This window comes from Haemaphysalis longicornis, unplaced genomic scaffold (assembly GCF_048455015.1).
Source record: "Haemaphysalis longicornis isolate Haplotype H1 unplaced genomic scaffold, Haemaphysalis longicornis Haplotype H1 scaffold_4, whole genome shotgun sequence".
In the NCBI taxonomy this organism is placed as follows: domain Eukaryota; kingdom Metazoa; phylum Arthropoda; class Arachnida; order Ixodida; family Ixodidae; genus Haemaphysalis; species Haemaphysalis longicornis.
This window is the reverse complement of record NW_027526361.1, coordinates 89,088,837-89,114,347: the sequence shown is the minus strand read 5'-3', so window position 1 is coordinate 89,114,347 and position 25,511 is coordinate 89,088,837. Positions and strand designations below refer to the sequence as shown.

Sequence of the window (25,511 nt, the reverse complement as noted above, 5' to 3'; positions counted from 1 at the left end):
AATCTTCTGGGACTTCCAAATCTGAACGGCTTTCATGTAGTGACAATGCCTTGAATGGGTAGCATTGCTGCGCAGGTGTCGCCAGGCCACGCACTACCCTCCATATAGAAGACAAAGGCTTCCGAGGGTCGAGGGACTCGCAGAATGATTTCCACCGTCGTGCCCGGACCTGGGCGATGCGGCGCTGTATTTTCTTCTGCATGCTTCTGGGAACCCTTCGTTCGTGTACAGGTTTTGTACGCCTGTACCGTCACTCTGCACGCCGCCGAATTGCCTGGAGACGTTCAAGTTCGATATAAAATTCTTTTATTTTGGGCGGCATTGTGACGGTACGCGTGCAAGCCTGGGTTGTACTGCCGATCGCGGTTTCCCAGCTTGCAGAAAGACCCGCATAGCAGGCGTCTCCATAAGGGATTGAAATTTCGGCCAGTCAGTATGTTTGGTCACATTGGGCGAAGAAGGGTGTTGGAATCCCTTAATTTTGATATATGTGGGAATGTGACCACTGCCATGGGTTTCATCATAATCATAACCACCACCACCATCATCATCATCATCATCATCATCATCATAATCATCATCAGCATGCTGTCTACGCCCACTGCAGGGCAAAGGCTTCTCCTATTAATCTCCAATTATCCCGGTTCTGTGCTAACTGCGACCAATTTATCCCCGCAAACTTCTCGATCTCATCTGCCCATCTACTTTTTGCCCCCCCCTGCCATGCTTGCCTTCTCTAGGGATCCACTCTGTTACCCTTAATGACCAGCGGTTATCTTGGCTTCGCATTAGATGCCCTGCCCACGTCCATTTCTTTTTCTTAATTTCTACTAATATGTACTTAACACGTGTTTGTTCCCTGACCCACTCCGCTCTCTTCTTGTCCCTTAATGTTACACCTATCATTTTCCGCTCCATTGCACGCTGAGTCGTTCTCAATTTAAGTTGAACCCTCTTAGTGAGCCACCAAGTTTCTGCCCCGTCAGTAAACCATTGGAGATGTCCAGCGAAGTGCATTGAAGCCAAGGTCAGAACCAGGCAGCTCCCATATGTCGGGCCGCGAAGAAATGTAGAACTGTCATCATTCTGTGCACAAAGCCCTTATTCTGACACGAATGATGGAAGTCGTCGACCCCTAACGTTCATCTTGGAGCTTCCCCAAAGCGGGTGGGGGGCATTAAAATCCCCGGTGAGGACCCAAGGGCCTGGTGTTGTTTGGAAGATATGCTTCAGTCTCTGCCAATCATTGATAGCTGATGGGGATATGTAGGCAGCGAGGAGCGTAAAAGAGAGCTTTCGTTTTTTAACAGTTAAGCACACGTGTTGGGTAGTGTCGTGCGGGCGTATCGAATGAACAGTATAGGTGAGTTCCTGGCGAATGAATACTATGACTTTGCTGCTTGTCCCACAAGTAGATGCCTCGATGCCTTCATAGCTGGACAGTCTAATTGCAGTACGCAGGTTTTGTTCACAGATCACAATACTCGGAAACAGGTTATTAAATACAAACTGGCGAATATAAAAAATTCGGGGTTTGAGACCTTTAGACGCTTCACCGATTTCTTGGCGGAATGACGCTCTAACACGGACCACGATATCACGCGAGGCAGTAGTGGACCCAGGGCATCTAGAACTTCCAGGGCGCTCAACGCGGTCGGTGTTCTCAACGTATCCAGCAGCGTATTAATGGCGTTGATCAATGCCCTGAGAACCGCGACAATTTGGACGTCATCCTACGAAAAAGCAGTTGGGGATCTGTTTAGACTTGGCATCCACCCGTCGGGGCTACAGCGCAGTGAGAGACGAGAAACATATTTCAAGTGCGTTTCTAAGTTTTTGGATGAGCGTAGAGCAGTAATATTTTGCTGACGTACTTTGTAACCTTGAAATAAGATATGTGTTACAGCGCCACATAGAAATATTGCCCTTAGCTTCTGCTAACTGGGCATCCTCTGCTAAAGCAGCGGTTTGATCACATAAGGGATTCTAAGATTTCCAGACGAAGGGCTTTGCTTACCTTTGACTTATTTCTGTTGGCAATTACAGCCTTCGCCCGTTCCAACAGAACAGTGGTGACATACTTCCCGTCTAGTGTTCTCACAGCTTCTGTGTTGTTCCAGAAATCGAGTCCTTTGTGATCTTGCTGCAAATAAATGAACAAAAAAAGGATTCCCAGATTACCGACATATGAGTATTTCTTATGATGTGGTATTTGCGAAAATAGTAGGGTTAAATTGACAAACGTACCGCGTCATATTCTTTTCCCTTTGCGTTTTTTTTTCGTTTGGTTATTAAGACTTCGCCTAAGACACTTCTAGGTTCTTGGCTCTGGTACCAAGAAGCCAAGTTGTCGCGGGTCACAGTTCAGCCATTCCTACGCACTAACAGCATACGTGCAAAATTTTAAAGTATAGTGAATGTGTCTTTAAAGGCTATCTGATGGAGGTTTTAAGATTTTGACAAAACTAGTGCTGTGTTGTGTTTGAGGTCTTAAAGGGGATATGAACACACAATATCGCTTGTTCAGTATGAGAAAACTCGCCTTTGGTATAAGTCACTCATCTCCGTTCCATCCACAAAAGACGTTTTAACAACGGATGCTGTTTAAGCTGGTGGTTGGGCCGGTGCACATGCGCGGAAAAACTTTGCGAAGCGATGACATCACCACCGTAACTTTGTATCACCACGCTCTGGTGGGACTCGTGCCGCCATCTGTCGGAGGCGCGATACAACTGGTACAAGCGCGGCTTTGGAAACGCGTCGTGGGTGCCTCGCTCTATCGCTTGTTGCGACGAGTGGTGCAGTTATGGCGGTGCAAAGAGAAGAAATAATGCCAAAATGAAAGAAGCCCAAATTCCGAGAAGAGACACGCCAGACCACACAAGACAAACGGTGGACACCGGACCAGTTCAAACATTTTGAGCAAGCGCTCGTCCCGCTGCGTCCTCCGCTACTCTTGGAGCTTCACCGCAAAGCCGGTTGTCAAGCGTACATTGTGCGATCACGGCCAAATTCTTCGTGGACGTGAAATAATGGCACGCTATTGGTACATTTGGAAAGCTACATTTCCCAACTTTGTTACGATAATTAGCCACGCGTAAATTTGACCTACATGAAAAAAATCGCGCTATTTGTGTGCTCTGGTTCATATTGCCGTGTTCGCATTTCCTTTGTACATAACTTTACATACTTTATTGATCGAGTATTCACTGCTGTTTAAATGGTTAACGACGACACCACGCAGAAGACTTGACCGAGTCTCGAAGTGTAACCACGCAGAAAACGTGACACAGTCCTAGCATAACCACTCATAAGCTTAGCCGTACCCACAAAAAGCTAGGTGGGGCCGCAAGCTTCGCTGTTCGGCCAGTCTTCGCGCCACTAGTGCGAAGCGGCCCAGACATTTTTAAGCAAAAAAACTCAAGAAATGTAGAACTTTCAATTGTTCCTTTAACTCTGCACGAAGTCGCAGTGACGCCATACAGGGAACACTAAAAATGGAGTTATCAGTATGTTAACGGTCCGTATGCATTCGAGTGATACAGTGGAACGTATCTAAGGGCCCCACTACATTCACCCATCATGTTTTTTGGCTGTGGCTTGAGTACGCACGCCCGCCAATCGCACAAACGAGATGCCGTCTCCCGTCACAGAGAATTCGCCAGAAAGTGGCTAGGGAGTCCCCATGCTGCTTCGACTGTGCTGTATTATAAATATATATATATATATATATATATATATATATATATATATATATATATATATATATAATTTGTTTGCACATTGAACAAAATCGATACCACTGTTATAGGAACAAAGCAGCCTTTTCGATGAACCAAACTTGCTGTCCGTCCCGCTTATTACGAACACATCGGGAAACGGAAATCCCTTCCTTATATCCGTTTTTCACTATATCTGGACATAAAATTTATGTGTACAAATGGTAGCGGGAAACAAAGATTTGTTGTTTATAGCCGGAATTTAGTTAAAGCTGGGTCGGCTATGAGTTCGCTATACTGACTGTGTATCCAGGGCTGCTTTAAGTCTTACGGAGAAACAATTCTTGGTACTGATTAAGCTTTCGGGTGTGCTTCCCTAGGCACAGAGACGACTTTTTGGCGCTTGGTCTTCCGAATACGCTTAGCAACTCGTCCGCGATTATCAATTATCATGTTCATTGACGTTCGTACTTTTTTAGGTTACGCAATGCTCTGGTATGCTACAGTCATACTAGAAACATCTGGCTCAAAACTCAGAACCGCTGATATTCAGCCCAAAGGCTCAGATTAGCATACTTTGGCTTTTGGCCACGTTAAAAAGTCGTGGAAAATATTGCAACACTTGGAATCAAGGCCGCAACACCCGCAATACGAAAGCATTGGGCCTGGCCAAGGTAAATAGTCCGTGGCCCCGAACTATGAAAGGTCTGTGAAATGAAGGCGTGAATTGGATGTTTCCGACGACAAATGAAAGTCTGGCCAGTCGTCTTTCCGAGTCATAATTTGCGCACGAGGCACCGGGCAGTATATGAAGCCTTTCCTTATGGTTTCTCCAAAGAAATGGTGAAAACAAAAGTGCGGGTACCTTCATTTCGGCTGGCAGTGCAGAGAAAACTGTGGACTAAACCATTCTTTACGCTTTAACTGCAGCGCGCGTCATAGCCAAAGGATATTCGCGCCGCACAAAACCTCTGATTCTTTCTCCCCAGACACTGTGTCATAATTTCCGCAGCGTTACGCATGACAATTTTCCAGGATGCGAAATTGCGACAACTCCGGTAATGTTCATTGAGTCAACAAAATTCTTGAGTGAGAATATCACCCTCACTTTGTGACGCTGCCCTGTCTGTGCTCCTATGCGTTTGTGGACGGTGCTTCGGTATTTTTTTACCAAGCAGTCCCATTTCTAGTATTCAAAACAGAATAAGAACGAAGTGAGAACCTTGTATCAAGTTACAGCATCTAACGCCACTTAAGACCCGAGAATACCTCATTCGATTTGTACGGCAATAAGAAGTCGGAACATGTGTTGTAGCAATACCTAGTGCTGAAATTATCGCCAGTGAAAAACTAACGAAGCTTACCGGCAGGCCTTCAACTGTATTAGCACAAGAGGTGTTTGAGAGTTTCTACAAACAAGGCTTGCTATCAAGAAACTCTAGTGTGGCATATGTTGTATTGAAACCAACTGTATGGAGGTTGTCGCGTGTGCTTGTATAAGTGGTTAAAACAGGAGGAAACGAGAAAGACTCTGCACGGACACCAGGTTGAGCTTGTGCACTAGAGTCTGCGTGACGCATGCCCTGCGTCTTTCTATGTTGCTGGCCGAGGTCATACAGGCTGCGCTACAAAGAATTAGCTGCTCAACATGTTCCGAGCATGCGTGATATTCGCCGAGCCCGCGGTTCTCAGTTTTCCAAATAAAGACCCAGGAATCTTTGTACCAACCAATATCATGTAAGGATTGTAGTAATCCGTGGGACCTGTGTACCATCCGTAGAAGCTGTCAAAACCACGGTAGGTTGGCGTGTAGTTGAGGCTGCTGTAGCCGAGATGCCACTAGAAAGAAATAAATCAAAACAGATAAGTGGGAGAGTTGGTTTACATTCATCTTCACTAGTCACAAAAGACACGGGCGAAGGACTGAGGTAAACACAAATTGGGCGCCTGGTTTGTGTTTACCTCAGTCTGTCGTCTGTGTCTTTCGACCCTAGTGAAGACGAAACAAAGATATGAACGATAGTTTAGATATTCTTTCCCGAATACTGTTCCCGTTCCCGAACACTGTGCAATGCTAGGCCGCTTGTAAAAAAAGCACTACCCTGACAGATCTGCTATACGATGTTTTTAGGTACAGTGCATACACGTGCACGTGTAAAGTTAAGGATCCATGCTGGTGGAGGTAACCAGTAGAACATGTTTTTTTAGACTGTATGTGCGCTAAAGCAACTTGCGTAGCGCTGAAATTGTAGCGTTATGTAGCGTTCAAAGTGTGCGTAGCAAGCATTGAATAAACTGGCCCCGCCTTACCGAACTCGCAATGAATGAATAAATGAGCTTAAATTGCAAAAATAAGCCTATATCGTCTGCCTGTTCTGCAAGGCAAGTTGTATTCACTGCGTGCTTACTAGATTGTCTCTGCACATCACATCGTTTAGCCGTGATGTGCAGTTACACTTTTGTTGGCGCAATCGTAATCAGCTTTTGGACCCCGGGGTTCATATCTAAATAAGTATTGTTGTACTCCTTCAAAAATACTAGTTCCCTATCCCTAACTGGGTCAAATGATAGATGAGAGTGTCATGGTCCCTCAAAAAGGTGTCACTGTTCACCGGTAGCAACGCGTGCGACACGATAAAGTATGTATACAGTAGACTCTCGATAAACGGAAATCGCTTAAACGGAATTGCCGCTGAAACGGAACAGTTGGCTGAAATTTGGTTGGTTTTGTATTCAGATAACGTAAAAAAAACTCTCGGTAATCGGAACTAAAATTTCCGCATCACCGTGTAAACGGAACCAGAAATGGAACTTCTTGTGAAATCCATTGGCATGAGAATCAGCTTTTTACGGTCCCGGCTGTTTCGTTCTTGTTTTTTTTTCTTCCTCCATGCTTTTTTAGCCTTGTTGGCCTCGTAAGCCTCGTCTCGTAAGTGGTTAGCCGTGTTAGCGCAATGAATGCAACATCGCAGTTCTTGTTCCAGTCGTTCGGTCTCGATTCTAGACGCCGAGGCTACAGGGCTCACCTCCTGTCGCCTCGATCGTGCCATCGTTGTGCTATTCGTCCTTCATTACCACGTTGCCGTCTTCTAAATTCGGTGGCTCGTAAGCACTCGCGAAGTTGAGGCCTCTAGCCTCGGTGAAGGTGCAGTTGCAAGGACTCAAACAAAAATAATTGACGCATTTTGTAGTGCACAGCGACTCATTGTTGCCAAATAAACTTTGTGAATGCTGTGCCTACGCTTCTTGTAGTTTTCTTGCTTTCTGAAAACTATCAGCTACAGTCACTTTCTAGTCGTTGGAGTTCGATGAAATGCCCTTAGAAGTGTGTACGCACATAAATTTGCATCTTAGAACATCTCTCTCAGAAAAGGGAACTCCTGTTAAACGGAACTAATTTTTCCGGTCCCTTCAAGTTCCGTTTATCGAGAGTCTACTGTATATAAATACTGAAATTCGACTATATCGTTCCATAAAATTCACGCATTTCCAGGTTAATTCATGAGAAGGAGTGGTCACTTTCCGATATATCCCACTGTTGCCTCAACGAAGCAAGAAGGTTGAAAGATGTGTGTCCAGGCCCACATTTTCTGTTGACATTTCATTCGTTGCTTCCTGCACACACTTTTATAAATGATGATTGCTTGTACCTTTCCGACCAAATGTCTTTCGTATCCGAGGTCCTTGAGATATTCGGGCAAAAGCTTGAAGTGCAAAGGCAAGCCTTCCCTTTGTGCAGCCATCAAGGCACGGGAATGTAGACCTGCAATTAGTAAAATATTGCGATATCCATAGAATAACTACCGTAAACGTAACATTTTATGCTTTAAGCACTGTTGCAGCCATTAGGTAATACCGAAGTGCAGTTGTCCTAGTTTTCCCATCCCTTTATTTCCGAACACACTTTGACCTTGCTACCTAGGGAATATTTAACCTAAAAAGAGAATCAAACGGAACTTAATATTTAAAATAATCCTTTCTTGAGCACTAAAACTGCCTTTCACGCATACTTTGTGGAGCAGGCAAAAATGCACGAATGTTTTTCTCTTAGAAGATTTAAAAACCCATACAAAGGTTTTATCAATACATTCTTCCAGCATATGCGAGACTCATAAGCTAGCGGGACCCACAGCGACATGTTACTCGGTCGCTTTACAGCTGCCACTCTTTTTCAAATCTATTGTTGTTGTTGTTGAAAACGTTTATTAAGAAAAGAGGGCTACGAATAAAAAAACTTGTCATCATTAAAAGAAATCCCCCCAGATTGTAAACTGTGCAAACAGTATTTTTTTTTTGAGGGGGGGGGGGGGGGGAAGGATGAGCTCAAAACCTCGCTATTCCGGGTGGCCTTCCTTTTCGAGTTTTTAGAACTAAAGCGGGATTACTTGATGTACAAATCCAGAAAACGGCTCATTTCTCGCAAAGTGCGTATAACCTTCAAGCTCAGCCGAGGTGACGCCAGCCCCTCGTGGGGTTGCGAGCTCGTTCGTTCCAAGAGGAGGATTTTGGAGAGGAAGATAGGGGGAAGGGTAAGGGCGCGTGCCAACAAGAAATAAAACAAGGAGGCTCTGGCTGCATCCAAGTTCGTTGCGCGTTCGCGCCTACAGCCCTGACCTACTGCGCCTACAGCACCAGCGTCCGTGCTTTGTCTTGAGGTGCAATTGTGCGCGAGTTCACCGCGTGCTTTAAGAGCGAAATCCAATCTTTGAACTCAGCAAGCCCGGTCTAACCGCGTATAGCCATGGCACAATTTCTAAAGACGATATTCTTGGGCTGCCTAAACGCGATAAAGTTGGTCTGTCGATCTGCATGTCTGCCTCTCTATCCCTCGATTCAGCCGCCCGGCAATAAGTCAAAAGACTTCTTCGAGGAAAAGTTTATATAGACAAACCTCTCCAAACGAGTTACTAAACCTGGTCGCATACATTATACTTGTCAGCGTGGTTGAACAAAACGAAAATATGACGCATATAGGGACCAAAACGTAACTACATAACTAGTATTATCAGTAATCTTTTCATTCAAGAAAGAGATGGGGCCTAATTTTCGCAATTGCAAATAAAAATATCTGTAAAAGGGTCGAAAGTTGGGCAAGTTGGTATTGACGCATCTTAAAAATCCAACTGCGCGCAAATTAACGAGGACGTGAACACACTGAAGACACCACAAGCGCAGACTCACAACTGGTTTATTGTTACAAAATCAGAACATTAAATACCCAGGCGCCCCACATACGTCACATTCTCAGCGCTATCGGCTGCACACACAAAAAATAAAAATAAATAAAAACTCAGAAGCACACGAATGACAGATAATTCCGCGACGATAACACCATCACACATGAAATATCCTCCCCCTCTTCACCACGCATGCCCTGAAGAGGCTTCAAATTCATGTTTAGTGCCCATCTATGTAGGTGACTTCGCGACTAAGCAAGGCAATAGATGGGTGACTAATACAATCTGAACCAGCTTTTAAAATGTGTCTGGCTTCGACAATTTCTCTTGTCTGCTGATTCTTATGCCTGAATAAAATGGTTGTGCGCTCAAACACAGGGGTACATTCAGGGGTACATTCAGGAACGCATGCGCGGCAATGGGAAGACATGTGGCTCAGGTCCCGTTTTTCTTTCGAATAGTTATGTTCCTTAAGTCTTGTATTTAAACAACGCCCGGTTTGGCCAATGTATACCTTGCCACATACAAGTGGTATGGAATAAACAACCCCCGTAGCACATTGGACGAACTTCTTTTTGTGATTAATACCACATGCTCCTTGACGTTTTCCTGCCCTTTTGTTCACTTTTGGACAGATCTTACTTAACTTATTAGGAGCTGAAAACACTATTTTTACGTCTATTACGAAAACACTATTTTGTATGTGGCAAGGTATACATTGGCCAAACCGGGCGTTGTTTAAATACAAGACTTAAGGAACATAACTATTCGAAAGAAAAACGGGACCTGAGCCACATGTCTTCCCATTGCCGCGCATGCGTTCCTGAATGAACCCCTGAATGTACCCCTGTGTTTGAGCGCACAACCATTTTATTCAGGCATAAGAATCAGCAGACAAGAGAAATTGTCGAAGCCAGACACATTTTAAAAGCTGGTTCAGATTGTATTAGTCACCCATCTATTGCCTTGCTTAGTCACGAAGTCACCTACATAGATGGGCACTAAACATGAATTTGAAGCCTCTTCAGGGCATGCGTGGTGAAGAGGGGGAGGATATTTCATGTGTGATGGTGTTATCGTCGCGGAATTATCTGTCATTCGTGTGCTTCTGAGTTTTTATTTATTTTTATTTTTTGTGTGTGCAGCCGATAGCGCTGAGAATGTGACGTATGTGGGGCGCCTGGGTATTTAATGTTCTGATTTTGTAACAATAAACCAGTTGTGAGTCTGCGCTTGTGGTGTCTTCAGTGTGTTCACGTCCTCGTTAATTTGCGCGAAGTTGGATTTTTAAAATAAAAATACGCGTAAGAACATTGTTATGACTAACAATACAGAAAGCGTTCGCGTCCAATCCTTGATATCGAGGCGGAACTCGAAGCCCAACTGTTACAAGGTTTCCCAACAGATGCCGCGCGACCCATGCGAACGCGTCAAAATTGAATTCGAAGGAACAAAACCTCCACCGTGTTTATCATTAGATGAGCGAGACAGAAGGGGGAGGGCGTGAGAGGCGGGTGGAGGATAGAGGACACGCAGTGACGTGGAAGGGGCGTGAGAAGACTATCGTCTTTCGAAGACATCTGCAGAGAAGCGAGCAGGTACGCGGCCAATTTTTCTGTGTTATTATAATACGAAAGTTTTTTATGCCGGAGTACACAAGCCTCACCGAAGTCATATCCATTACGGAAATGACATCACCGGAAAAAGTTCCATTGGCGCGGCGGCGCAAAGTTTCGAGCCCACGATCACTCTGGCCGCAACGTGAGGTGTGAAACGCACTCCCGACTGAGCCATTAAGTCATGCCCCGGTAGCTGTACGAACGCGCCTTATGTCCTTCCCTCTAACTTCTCTATTCAGATGGTGCTGCCGTCTATGAGAGGTGAAGCAAAGTAGTGCGTCATGACGCTAATGAGCGCCGATAGTTCGCGCCTCGATAGGGCAGCGTGTAGCAGAGGAAGCTGCTGTGTTTAGCCGTCCGCCGCCTATGTGGAACGGCGCTCAGCTTGTGGAACGCCGCCGCCGCCGCACTTCCCAAGCTGAGCTCGTCGCCACGCAAGCGTCTGACGCACACGCCACGGAGCAGGACCAATGGGCTAGCACCTGTGCCTAAGTGACCCGCCAGCAGGACGTCGCTCGCCAAGCACACCCACAAGAATGCTGCCGACCCGCAAATCATGTTCCTTTCGCTGTAGCGTACTGTGACTTCTACAAACGATTCGCTGGCAACCCGCTCGGTTTCATTAGCGCGGTTTGCGAGCGCCCGGGGTTTTGATCGGAGTTAAGTAGTGCTCCGGCGCGTATAATCCAGTGTGTAATGTTGATGCGTCTAACGGTGCCATACCGACGAAATATAAATAACGATGTGTAAGTTCATATCGATGCACAATAAACATTCAAATGCTCCTGTGAAGGCACATTTCACTTTCGTGTCTTACCGATTCCTTATGAAAGAAGGATCAAGCACATTTTTTTGCTCCCTATGTCTTCCCTGCGCAAACTTCCTGGTTAAGCTGAGACGTATTGTTCGTATCTGACTTAATATTGGAAAACGTTTGGCCAGTTGCTCCAGTAGTGTTCCTACGCAGTTCGGTTAGGGGACAAAAACATTTGCCCATGTACCCCGTTTTTCCAAGCAGCTCAAACTGCACCGCTCCTGCCAGAGATCAAATCGTATCAAATCAAATCAAATCGAATCAAATCTCTATTTTTCTTTTTAGAGAGAGAGAGAGAGAGAGAGGGAGGGAAAGGGGAAAGATGCACATTTGCAGCTTGCCGGAGCCCAAGACCCCCCCATTTTATTTTATCCGGTACGGTTTTGTTATATGCAACCGTTTTGACGCGGTACCTGATTACACACAGTTCTATACAAATCAGTATTTTTCTATTAACAAAAATAAAGAAAAGAAAAAAAAAACAGAAAGTGCAAGTCTTTAGTGAATATAAAGTGTAGAACGTTATAAATAACTGATTCTCGAAAAACTATGGGCAATGCGTTATAAACATTCATTTATACATACGCATAGAGGTATCATAAACACGCACACATATATATGCGTATATATACATGAATATACACACATATACACATACACAAAATATAATAAAGAGTATCGTGAATTCACATAGCTGACAGCAGTTTTTATAGACCTGCTCCTTATTCGAAGAGGCGAGAACGGCTTCGAGGCACGGGACACTACTCTGGTAGACCACCGGACATCCATCGTGGATGTGGGGCCTCACCACCGCTCCCTTCTTGCGTTCTTCCTCGAAACGGGAGCCAGTATATACCTGTAATATAGGCTTATACCAAAAGTCATACTATCAGAACTAAAAAATAACGAATAAAAAATAAAACGTATGTAAAAACAAAGTGAGGGAGCTGGGCCAAAGTGCTGCTCTCAGGTGCTCCACGATTAATACCGATTAATAGCCGAAGCACGGTAGCCAAGACTTTTTTTATCAGATTTAAAACAGCGAAACAGAGGTTTAAGCACTACAACTAAAAATGGATATTCTTTAACTGATTGCGTTAAGTGTGAACGCGCTTACAAAAGGATAAAAATTTTGTTAGTGATTGGAGGCTGAACAACACTTAGAAGAACAGCGAACTGAGGGATTTGCTAAGAGTTCTTCGTAGAAAAACTGCGCCAAAAAACAAACACTTTCGGGAGAAGAAATGGGTGACACAAGCGCCGGTGTCGTCTGTTTCTTCTCTGGTAGGTGCGTTTTGCGCAGGTTTTAACGATGAAGTGGAAAAGGGGTTTTACACACAACATAGACGCGGCCAGTACGAATAAAATATGAAGGAGGCTCACACTGACGTGTAAGACTTCAAGGTAGCGAAGCTGCATGCTACCTTCACGACAAAAATAAACGAACTGCTAAGAAGCTTCGCTGTTAAAATAGTGCAACTTCAATGCCCACAACGAAAAGCAGTAGCGCAGCATGTGAGCATAACTTCCCACGCGAACACTGGCGAAGCCTGATATACACTGGGGGAGAAACGTTGGCCGCCCACCATTGTGGATACCGTAGAGTCCGGTCATGATGGATGCCCTAGAAGGCGAACAGACCGGTTGCGTGTAGTAGCTGTTCAGCAAGACGCCCGTAATAGCAAGAGTATCCAGGTTCGGCGTTGGTATTTGCGACGACCCGTGCATGCTTGTGTCTGCCCAGCCCTGCGCAGTAGGTAGGTATATGGGCTGTTCTCAAAAATTGTCTTTCATAACGAAATTTGCTATTTAGGCAGGTGCAGATCCGGACAATAATCAAGAGGTTGTTCATGCAAAAAAGGGGTGGGACCGCCAGATGTTTTTTTTTTTCTGCAGCGAAGGAAATGCTTCCTCCAAAATTCGTGACAATCAATCGGCGAAAAAACATGCACGAGGGCTTTTGAGACCTGTTTTATCATGTGTAATGTGTCCAAGATGCGTGTTTTCGGAAAGTAGTTAGGAAAACTTTACAACAATTTGACGGCTGAATTTTTGATATAGTCGGGGATATTACTGAGTGACTTTACTTTTAGCAGCGGAACCTAATGCGACAGGTTTTAAAGTACGTGCGACGTAAGAGATGCAGATATTTTCTATATGCACCGTGTTCTCTTGTCTGAAGTGTTCTTGTAAGTCTAAATCGCATCCAAGGACGTCGTACTAAAACTTATAAATGTAACGGTATGGTTTGCAGCATATTTAAGTTTTGCATAAATGATTGGCATCAAAGGCGCTGTAATTACTTCATACCAAATGGTTTGTAGGAGGGTTAGCAAGCTCTTGTCCGAAACTCAAATGATATAATACAGGTAAGCGGGGGAAAAGCGAGATGGTTAAGCGAGCTATAATTAACGTAATCGAAGTTTTCCATCTTACTTGTGTCTCCAGTGATCATATCTGGTGTAATTTTTCCCTGCTTATTTTGAAAATGTGGAGCAGTTTACCGCAGCTACGTACTTCCCACCAAAATTCAAGGGCGAAAGTTAGCTAAGAAACAGTTCAACATTGACCTGGCAATAACGTTTCGATGAGGTACTTCAGAATCGGATTTTTGCAAGATCAACTCTGTGCCAAAACGGTATGAGCTGGCGATAGCGTTTCGACGAGGTACTTCACATTCAGGTCTTTACGAGATCAAGTTGGTGCCAAAATGATGCATCTGATAACGAGTGTGGTTGACCTCGGTTGCTTGCTTTCTCTCGCGTTTAAGAGATCTAATTGAACCCAAAATGAGGTTGTGGTTTTCAAAGCTGTACAGATGAGCTAAAAATTACATTATCTTCCCGTAGGGGAACCCTGAGTAGTATGCGAAGGAGCCATGGGGTTGACTGAAGTTCCCATTAGTTTTCAGTTCGTAGTTTCCGTTGACGTTCAGCTTCGCGTGCCTTCGTTGTATCAGTAGCTTCTTGACATAGTTTGAATGAGTGAAGGACGTAAGGCGCGTTCGTAGCACATGCTCCGGTCTCGGCAGTGGGAAGAGCGCCACGTACCTCCCGTTGCGGCCAGAGTCGTGGGATCGAAACCGGGCGCCGCCTAACTATTTCTTTTTATAGTGGATTGCGCTGACGTCAGTCCGAACGCTGACGGGGCTGAAGAGACGCGCATGCGTAGTAGAGTGCGGACGGCGGACGACAAGGGAGGGAGGGACACAGCCCCTAACATGAGATGCTCCGCATATAAAAGGGGTTTCTGCATTAAAGGATTGAGCTACCGACTTCGTTTCCTAACTTAGCTTCTATACACGTATGCGTCACTACTACGACACGTAAATTCACATCGCACTGTGTCAGCCACGTTGATGCGGCCGGAGTAAATTTCGCAGTAGCGTTGTTCCTTAGTCTAACAACGTAAGACCGGGTTAAACAAAGTACTAAAAGTATTTTTTTGCTGAGATAATTTATCATCGTCATATTGGCTTTTGTCATGGACTCATTTACTTTTCTAATTCACTTCACACAAATGATCGATTGATCAATCAATCAATCAATCAATCAATCAATCAATCAATCAATCAATCAATCAATCAATCAATCAATCAATCAATCAATCAATCAATCAATCAATCAATCAATCAATCAATCAATCAATCGATCGATCAATCAATCAATCAATCAATCAATCAATCAATCAATCAATCAATCAATTCTAGATTACTTAATTTAATGCCGTGTGGCTTAACGATAGGCCCAGCACAAGGGAGAAATTTGGCTAGTTTTAATCGCCCGAATGCATTGTATGTGACCCTTTTCCTCCTTACTAATGATGTGTAAGGTGAAAAGAACGGCAGAAAATGTTATTAATCGAACTACACACAGAGACTGAATGGTCGCCTGGCTTCAGATATTTCTTTCTGCTAGTTGTATTCATCGTGAGTAAACTTTCGTTGAGCGCTGCTGTCGATGCAAATAAAAGATTGATTCAGTAAGACTACCTTGCACGCCGGGTCCTTCACTCCTAGCGGTGTTAACAATCCCTTCATATATTGAGGTGAGTGTCGTGGTGACTGACTGCGAATGCTCAATAGTGGTAGGAGGGCATTTTATTTATGCATATAGAATGTAATCCGCACTTACAGCGTCTGTGTGGGCGTTGATTTTGTAGGAAGTATTCATATTATTTAACGTTGATTCGTTTGCGGGGATTAAGAATTGCAACATGTCTCCATATTTAGCTGAAAGAATTTGTAAATAGACCTCGCACAAGAATGCAAATGCAGCTAGTGCTAACTCGCTGCTTTCCGATTGACTGATACTCGACTTTAATATATCAGATTTGTTTATGAAGTGCTTTCTTATGCGAAAAATTTTCATGGAGCGCTTGTTTGTGGGCTAGTTGTATGAAAATAACTGTGGAGACACTGTGCTGACTAGTTTTGCGAAAAAAAAAACAAAACAAAAAACAACAGGAGGCCCCGGACGATACACGCACACTTCCGTGGAATCGCATCGTTTATTTTTTCTTGCATTTTTTCATTTGCAGTTATAATCACAACGGTGCTTTGACAGTGTGAAACAATTTCCTAGAAACTGACACACTTCATGTCAACTTGAGTGTTATTTGAGTAGCAGAAAAAGCACGCGCAGTTCTTGAAAGAAAGAAACCATTCTGCATAAATTTTTTATGCATGAGATTTTCCTGTGACTTGCGACCCACCATGGAAGCTTGCAGTTAGCGTCTTTGAAAGCTTTTGGGAAATAAAAAGGCTACAACTGTGTGCTTAGTTTGATCAAAATAATATCGCGAAGCGACAGCTGGCACTCGTATCCAATTGTTTCGAGAGAAGCCGAACCACCAGATGTGACCTGAAACTTTTGGACGGCGAAAATATGTGCACTAATGCGCCTACAACTGTCGTTAACTGCTTACCAGGTCATCAGCCAGGACGAATACGATGTGTGGCGGGACTTCATATTTTCTGCTATTTTCACCCAAGGTGACGCTGATAAAAGAGAACCAGATGGAAATCCTTCTGAAATGACGGAAAGCCACTGCTTACACACGTGACTTACTCCACAAGGAAATATTGTCACATTCATTATCTTGCATTGTACTCGCAAAAAGACGTTATAAAGGTGTTCTGCACTGCCTAGTATAAATCATGTTTGGTAGCAGCGAAAAAAATACCGAACACTTACTGGATTGCCGTGATTCTGCGATCATCGGAAGCGGTGGCGGCGATAAAAAACAGCATTATAACGCACAGGTTCAGTGAGGGCGGCAAGACCCATATGTTAAACGAACTGTGTTTTGCGTGCAGATTTTCGAGCAGGAAAAGTATAATTTTTTAAAGGAGCACTATATTGAATTTAAGAAGTGTTATGATAGGCTGTATATTGCAGTTTATGGTCCGCGATTTATTACTTTAGTATTAAGTGTACGTCTTGCTCCGTGCCCGCAATAGTCAGCAAAATAAAAAATATTTCGAGCCATTTGTGACCACGGCAATTTCTATTACCTCACACTTGTTTTCAATGCTATTGTATGCGTCTTCATTGTTTTGATTTTTTAACAGTTTGGCGCGTATTATCCACATATTGCTCATTATTGCGTAGTGTATTGTGTAAATCAAGTGCAGGATGGGCGCAGGCATGGGGCACTAGTACGATCACTTGAAAACGAGGATCAGCTGCACACAATGCATCACTAGAGTTGATGCGGTGGCTAGCTCAAGGTCAGAGTGTGTGCCTCTGCTTCAAGAGTTTCGCTGTAAATGTTGGTCCCGAAGATGCATGTGCCAACTTGCTACACTGACCTTAGCAATGGACTAGCTTCACCAATGCTGCCGCTTTTTACAAAAGAGATGTACCAGTACCCTAACGCCAAAGGACGCCCTCTACCAGGACTGGGCCCCACCCGAGCTCTATTTCTGCTCCTCGCTCGACTTTGCAGCAGACGAGGAAACTGAGCTCCGAGCACCTCACACGGCGTACCCTTTGTGGATGTGATAGCTTAGGGATTACTGGTATTTTTTGTGGTGGCATTTGATAGTTAAAATAACTACGGGGATGCTTAGCAGTTTAAAAAATTGTAAAGGCGAGAGCCTAGTGACTTCCGCTGATCTGCTCGTGAACTTTCTGTTGAACTTTCAGGGAACCATACTTTGTTTTTCCCAAAGTATTGAGGGACTTAGTTATAAGAGACTATCAACTTTCTTTCTTGACCATAATGCACTTTATAAATATCAATGAGGTTTCCAAAAATCTAAATCAACATAGGAAACATACTAAAAGCGAATATTTAAAACCGGCAGTTCACATTTAGGCTGTTTTTAGACCCTAAAAAGAATTTGATTCGATCGATCAAAATATTTTGCTAAATAAAATGGAGAGATATGGATTACGTAGTGTGGCAGGCAACCTTTTAAAATTAAAAGCTATTTGACTCAGAGAAAACAGTTTGTTCAACTAAACTCCATTTGATTACACATATTGGAGTTAAAACAAGGCGTTCCATACGGCTCAAAGTTAAGTGCGTTATTGTTTATAGTTTACGTAAATTATGTCATACACCTAGAAGGTCCCCAAGAACTTGTAATGCATGCGGACGACGACAACTTATCCTTCACAACTGATAATATAATTAAACTTGACTCCTTGTTAACTGTTTATTTGGAACAATTATAAAATTGGCTATTGGATAACAAATTACAACTTAACGCTTCAAAGTCAACTTACATGATATGTAGACCGTAGAATAAAAAAAGTCGACAAATAAACTTTGATCGTATTTAACGGACCCAAGTGAAACCGAGCCACAGAACAGAAGTTTTTTGGTCTTTCGTTTCACGAACAACTTTCCTGGAATACACATATTGCCCACCTGTTCACTGAACCCTCTAGAAGCATAGATATCATATATAGAATCGGCCATTTTATATCGCTATGACATAAACAAATATTATATGACTAGCTAATTTATCTGAAGCTATGCTTCGGGATTTTGGTACAGGGGACCGCAACTAAAACAAATTATGACAGGCTTAGAATTAGATTTATTAGATTACTATGGCTGTTACGCAAATTTGAGGACAATACCTTTCTCAGCATTGAGCTAAACAAGTATAATACATTAAGGTTCTTTAATCCATTTGTAAACAAAATCTGCGGAAATTCAGATAATTGTCTACTAATCCGGGGCATTCTTATGCCGTTTGTCTGGAGTGCGGGTTCCTTACAGCCAAATATGGCTTTGAGTAGTTAAAGACGGTGAATTACTTTATTCTCTTGAAGTTTTATTTTGTTTCTTTTCAACAATGATGTAAATATACACCATTATAGCGACGAGATTCCTTTACTTCACTAATTACTGATTTTTTTCGAAGAAGCAAGGAGTACTGCAGAGTTGTCCTACTTACGCTATTTTTATTCGTATTTCCAACGTACTTTTGCGGGCTATTTTTTGTTTATTCTTCGGTTTTAGGGGAACATGTAAATACGATGCATATTTTTTTTATTTTGGAGGACATTTTCGTGAAAATTTAATATTTTCAATTTTTCCTATTTTTGGTTTTTAAATATTCTTGTTAGACCAACTATCTCCATTTAGCGCTATTACATTGATTACAAGTTGTCTTGTTCGCCAACTCTGCATATTTATGAAAATTCAGGGCGTTACACGGTTTTTCGACATTTTCCGATTTTGTGTTATCCGTAGTTCAAACGTTTTTTTGCGTGCTTTTTTGTTTATTATTAGGTTTGGGGGAGATGTATAGCGTGCATATTTTTATTTTGTCAGATCATTTTTGTATTTTTTTAGTTTTTTATTTTCTTGGTTTTTCTTAATTCTGTTCGACCAATTATCTCCATTAATGCTGTTGTAACGGTCGCAGGTGTTACTTCCGCCAAATATGCATTTTTGTGGAAATACAGGGTGTTACACGATCCTGGCGGGGGGTTACTCGGCAAAGAATGCTGCGCATTAAAACACCCACGATCAGGTTAACATTAATTCTTCCACCTACCATCGCAGGCATACAATACGGCACGCTTCAAAAGTAAGAAGGAATTATGGTAAGCAGTGTTTCCTGTATCAGTGAACTGAAATAATAATTTCAAAATAATAAATAATAAAAATTTTGAGAAAAATTAAACTTCGACACCAGTGAACACACGCTGAAAAACAGGTTAAAGAAATGTTGCTGAAGGAAGGTGCCTGCAATATTGATATATAATTAGGTGGGTATGGGAATAGGTTCCCCTGAAAGAACAAGTTAAGCACATTTACAAACTAAAATACATTATTACGTGATTGTGATGTAGTTGCATAATCGTTAAAACGTCAATGAGCCATGAAGACAAAATGCAAGTTTGGTTCATTCAAAAAACTGCCTCGTTAGAATCATGCTGACACCACTTTTAACGCAAACTTTGCTCAAATAAGCTGTGTAATTAGGAAAGAAGAGAATGACCATGCGACCCGCTAGTTTCCGCAACAGGACCTATGATGTCATGCCAACCAGCTCTGCGATTGGCGGAGGCCAGAAAAAGCAAACGCAGATTACGCAGAACTTATAAGCTTGCCCAACGCGCTATTTGCGCTTAAATTTAGGGTACATTATTTTTATATCAGTAAGAACGGTGGGACAAACAGTGGAAGTTACGAAAGCACACGTAAACATAGCCGTACATGCGCACTGCTGTTGGTACTGCGCTCACTATGCTTAGTTCAGATGCGCAGCACTGCGAGGCTTTGGGGTTGTCTCAGACGACACTGGCCGATTGACGCAACTTACGTGACCATATTTGTCGAGCGAGGAACATGTTTCACGAATGTATAATCTTGTTTTTTCTACATCACCTTTGTATAGCTAGTTGTCATGTTTTGTTTATTACATTTGCTGTGCAATGTTGAAATGTTAGATGTCCGGCGTTGATGGCCGTCGTCAGGCAGAGTTAATCTGCCTTTTGCCTCTCCTCTCGAGGCATGGTTTGTTTAAATAAATGAACGAATGCTGAACGAAACGATTATTTTCTCAATGAACAAAAAGAAGCCGGGTTTAAATACGGTCCCAAACAAACCAAAGCCACACTAACAAAGGTTGACTAACGGTAAGCAAGTATCCGCTCCACACCAAGTTTAGCTGAAACACCTGTTCTTATGATGTCATTGCAAACGTCGTTCGAACACATGTTTTGGCGCGAGAACCAACATTTTAGCTTAAATTGATTAATTTCGCAGTGAATAAAGCATCGTTTGCTTCCGGACAAACGCTGGGGGCCCTATAGAACACGAAATCTTTCGAATAAAACAAACTTGAATTTTTCTACATGGCTCCTTTAAAGCGCGCGAATATAGCATACACCCATGTTTGTGTATGCACTTTGATTCCGCTATGAATTTTTAGACCGATACTTCGTATAATAAATGGGAAAAATATTTATGACTGTGATTTTGTGATATTTTGTTATTACAATTGTGCTATTGTGTGCAAATCTGTGAACATCACTTTGTTGCTTACACTGTGAATCGGGTGGCTGAGACCTCTGGCTTTTCGTCTCAGCCTCCGACCTTTCGTCTCAGCCTTCGCTTGTCTCACCAAGAAGTAAAACTCAAATCAGATCAAAGCAAATCTATGAATTAAGAGAGCGGCTGTGGTCACTGGCAGGTCCCGGGTTCCGGTCACCACCCTCAACAACTAGCTAGCTAGTTTTGTACTTGAGGACGTGCCCGTCACCACTGATCAGTTCCCTGGACAGCACCCTGCGATACCCGTTCCGTTCGCTCGCCATCGCCAGAAGGTTTCTATTGATCTGCTAATGAACTTCTGGTGAACTTTGCGGCAGCTTGCGTCATCACTGTATTTGCCCAGCGTACAGTACCTTCCAAAGATTATTCTGCTCGCCAGCCATCGCCAGCCATCGCCAGCCATCGCCAGAAGCGTACTGTTCGCTCCCAACGGCATATTCCCCTTTCAAGGTACCTGGGGAAGTGGCCTACCCTCCTTTGGTCCAGCACTTTTCTTTTCCCCGCGGGCGAGGCCCTTCGGTTCACCAGGGATCCCGACATCATCCGCCTGTAGATCGATCTCCCACCACCTCCTCAACTTCCCGGAGGAAACAAGGGGGATCTTGTCGCGTTTGTGTGACATAATAGAACCTGTGGCACGGATTGTTACGCAGTGTCCGACGTCCGTGTTGTACTATCTGGGCTGTGGAGTGTGTGGCTTTCGAGTTCCGTGCTTCGGCATTCCCACTCTAACAAGTGAAAACTCCCGCTACCGCGGGCCTACCTTCCCTGTGTACTTTTTAAGTGCGAATGCACTTTATAAGCGACCCTGAATTCCGGCGACCGCCGTCCGTCCACATAGCAACAGCTGCGGGTGCGCGCGCTCCTCGTCTTCCTTGGCAACGGGGGGAGATGGGCGCGCGCTGCCTGGCCGCTGACATGGCACATACCCACGTGGGGGATTGGCCAGGAATCGGGCGTGAGAAGGGCTAATGCACCCGCTTAAAGGAGTACTGACACGAAATTTCAAAGCTGAGATCCGCTCTAGCAATCAAGTACAACGACAACACAAATAGGTGTCTGTGAATAAATGCATCTTTCTTTCTTTGTAGTTGTGTGTGTGTGTGTGTGATCTCTCTTTCGCGAACATTACCGAACCGCGCAAATTCCGATTACCGAGAGTGTTTTGCATTATCTGAATACAAAGCTAACCAATTTAGACGCTTCTGTACCGTTTAAGCGCCAATTCCATTTAAGCGATTGCGGTCTATCGAGATTCTACTGTATTAGACGTGGGAGAACGTATACGTCAGGCTGGGTAAGTTGGTCTTACGTTTGTTATTGTGCATAAAATATGATTAGGATAGCACGGAGTTAAAACAACTGCTCTGATGTTCACGTTCAAAGATGGCGGCGTGGCGAGAATCGGTTATTGTTAACGCAGCCGCGTTCTTTACCGCGTTAAAAACTGCCAATAAAAAGGCCTCTTATACTAACACTTGGTGGATATCCAGATTCTTTCATGACAGCCAGTATACGTGATAAGCTTGCCTTTCTCAGAGGGCCCGAATAATATTTTTCGACTGGATGACTACGTGCTGAACAGAACAAGCTTGTTGCTAGGTGTCCTCAAATGGCCCTGGTGCATAATTGTTCAGGCAAATTTGAATTGGAAAAGCAAATTTGAATTTGTAATTTAAGGTTGAATTTTCCGCAAACACACCCACCTGGTAAACTTCAAAAGGCAGCGCACATCCATGCCGTGTCTTGGTTCGTATGGCCTTCCACGCCGGCTGCGCTTTAACTGTGCCGTCTGCTGCAGCGCCCTTGCCGTAACAATGAACATGCAAGGAGAGAAAGCGGGCGGGAGCGGTTCTAGATTTAGGTTGGACGTGGGTGCTTTGAACATGTTTCAGCTGCATGCTCTTCATGTTATTTTTCCGAAGCTCCGGTAGCCGTCAAACTTACACAAATAAAAATTTACAAAAGAATCCGCAATGAACGAGGTCTAGAACGGGAGCTCGGTGACGCGTGCACAATGTATTTCAAAATATTTCACCGCAGAGGACATACAAGGTTACAGGCAGCGTCAGGCTTCAACGTGTGCAAAGATCAAAAGTCGGTGTTTACAGGTAACCTCGTCTACAGCAGGTGCGCTATTCGCAACTGGGGGAAGTAATTTTCGGTCACGTAGGGCCAAGATCTGCTTTTTGACTAGCGCGGATTTCTATTTCACGGAGAGTTGTTGAGAACAGCCCTTCAAGTATCCTCAGCTATCACTCTGTCTTTATAGTTGAAACTGAAAAAAAAAAGTGTCAATCACTTACCATTGTTTGCTCAAATATAAGTTTGAAAAGAAAATATTTATGCTGACTTTCCAAACCTAAATGGCAGCCATTGCTGGTGTGAAGCGAAATAACCTGACGTATCCAAGGCTGCGGTGGTTGTCTATCTCTAAAACATGACAAAATGAAGAGGCAAAGGGCGTTCACAAGATAGGACAAACGTAGATTTTAATGAGGTGGTAGGACGTACCGAAAGCTTCTGGGCGCACAAAACTATTTTTGGCACGCTTCCTACATGTGAATAATGTACATCGTCATGAAATTAACTCAGGTTTTCTAAGCAGTTCGGTTCCAGTGAGGCTAGATATAACCTGTTTGTAAAACCTAGAGTGGAAAACAGATTGCAGACCTTCAATACAAGCGCTTCCCCCAAGCAGATTGGTTTAATCCCATCCTCGAATTAGATAAAGGTAGTTTGTAAATATATGTTGGTATGTCGGGATGGACCTCCCCTTAACCGATCAGTGGAGCAGAAAACGGACGCACGAAGGCCAGTCACACTTTGTCGATAATGAAATGAGAAAGGAATAAAACGAATACATATCAATGGTAGGGTTATAATGGGTAGGTGAAAGTAAGAAGATATATACATGGGCGTCGGCAGGATTTTGTTTTGAGGGGGCAAAACCAGTTGCGCCACCGAGGGAGGGAGGGGTAAAAATATTATAAGCAAAATTCCACTTCATATAGGCGATATAACAAAGAAAGCTCGATTGTGTTCTTCAGAATTCAGAATTCTAATAACTAAGTTTCAGAATGCTTATTAAAGCTTATACATCACAACAAGAAACCATTGCCTTACAAACGGCATTTTATTAAACAGAGCGATCGAAGCACTGGTTTAACAAAATATCTTGCACCGATCAGAGAACTATGTAAAAAAAGTGTGGTTGATCCCTCTCATACAATCGGTAAGACACGGAAGTGAAATCTGCCTTGACAGGAGCATTTGAACGTTTTTTTTTTTTGCATCGATATGAACTTGCACATCACTATTTATATTTCGTCGGTATGGCGCCGTTAGACGCATCAAGGATAGACACTGAATTACACGCGCCGGAGCATTGCGTAAATCCGATCAAAACCCCAGGCGCGCAAACCGTGCGAACGAAACCGAACGGATTGTCAGCGAATCGTTTGTTGAAGTCACAGTACGCCACTGGGAAAGGAACGTGATTTGCGGGTCGGCAGCAGTCTTGTGGGTGTGCTTGGCGAGTGACGTCCTCCTGGCGGGTCGCTTAGGCACAGGTGCTACCCCATTGGTCCTGCTCCGCGGCGTGTACGTCAGACGCTTGCGTTGCGACGAGCTCAGCTTGTGGAACGCGGAGGCGGCGTTCCACATAAGCGGCGGACGGGTAAACACAGCCGCTTCCGCTGCTACACGCTGCCCTATCGAGGCGCCAACTATCGGCGCTCATTAGCGTCGTGACACACTACTTCGCTTCACGTCTTCTAGATGGCAGCCCCATCTCAATAGAGAAGTTAGAGGGAAGGACATAAGGCGCGTTCTTACAGCTACCAGGGCATGACTTCATAGCTCAGTCGGGAGTGCGTTTCACACCTCACGTTGCGGCCAGAGTGATCGGGGGCTCGAAACCTAGCGCCAATGCACCAATGGAACTTTTTCTGCTGATGTCATTTCCGTGAAGTATATGGCGTTGGTGAGGCTTGTGTATCCTGGAATAAAACACTTTCGTGTTAATAAATGATATTAGGAAACATTGCGAAAAATTGGTATAAAACTTAATCTTGCAGTAACTAACCCATAAATATAAGCACAATGCATCTACAGGCACGCGTAACAAAGTGGTTATCTCTGTGAATGCTCTTTGCTTGACGAATTATTTTCACGATGCAGCTGAAACATGCCGAGTCGCGATAAACGGTTGTCGGACACCGTCGAACGAAGTCACGTTTCCACACGCCGAGTCACGTTAATGAACACTCAATCGGGACAACGTTTCGTGGTGTGGAATATGATGGCCATTAGCAGAAGGGCACTGATATCGAGATGTATCCTCTAAGCGAATGCGAGGAAATCCACCGGGTATTTATTGAAGACCGTGTTCCTTCACGATCGATGCCATAGTTCAGCTTCACAGTCAAAGTTGTCGAAATGGTAGTATTTCTTAACCAGCTTGCAGTGCTTCTTCCTGAAATCTTGATCGCTCCCTGTAAGCGTTACGCGTGGTGCAATGAAAGTAAAACGAATGCGGAGGTGTCTACAATTTTTCTTCTCGTTTTGATAACAGAGAGTCCAAGTACGGAATTAAGGTGGTACGAATATTCTTCCGGAGTACCCGAGCGTTTGACCAGCATGTATCTGGCGTGAT

At 43.8% G+C, this 25,511-nt stretch overlaps 1 protein-coding gene across 2 annotated transcripts in view; it reads right to left on the bottom strand.

Moving 5' to 3' along the window:
- LOC144180428 (arylsulfatase B-like) overlaps positions 1-22,645 on the bottom strand; it is a 37,072-nt gene extending 14,427 nt beyond the window's left edge. Inside the window, exons 1-6 of one of the 2 annotated variants that reach the window (XM_077708770.1) lie at positions 22,561-22,630; positions 16,256-16,358; positions 12,916-13,075; positions 7,370-7,482; positions 5,448-5,558; positions 2,018-2,143 (exon numbers count right to left, since the gene is read on the bottom strand). In XM_077708770.1, coding sequence (XP_077564896.1) covers positions 2,018-2,143; positions 5,448-5,558; positions 7,370-7,482; positions 12,916-13,075; positions 16,256-16,358; positions 22,561-22,592 — 645 coding nt within the window. In that variant the 5' untranslated portion in view covers positions 22,593-22,630. Of the gene's footprint in view, positions 1-2,017; positions 2,144-5,447; positions 5,559-7,369; positions 7,483-12,915; positions 13,076-16,255; positions 16,359-22,560 lie in introns of both variants that reach the window. The other variant, XM_077708771.1, reaches the window with a different exon arrangement.
- Positions 22,646-25,511: the final 2,866 nt, after the last annotated feature.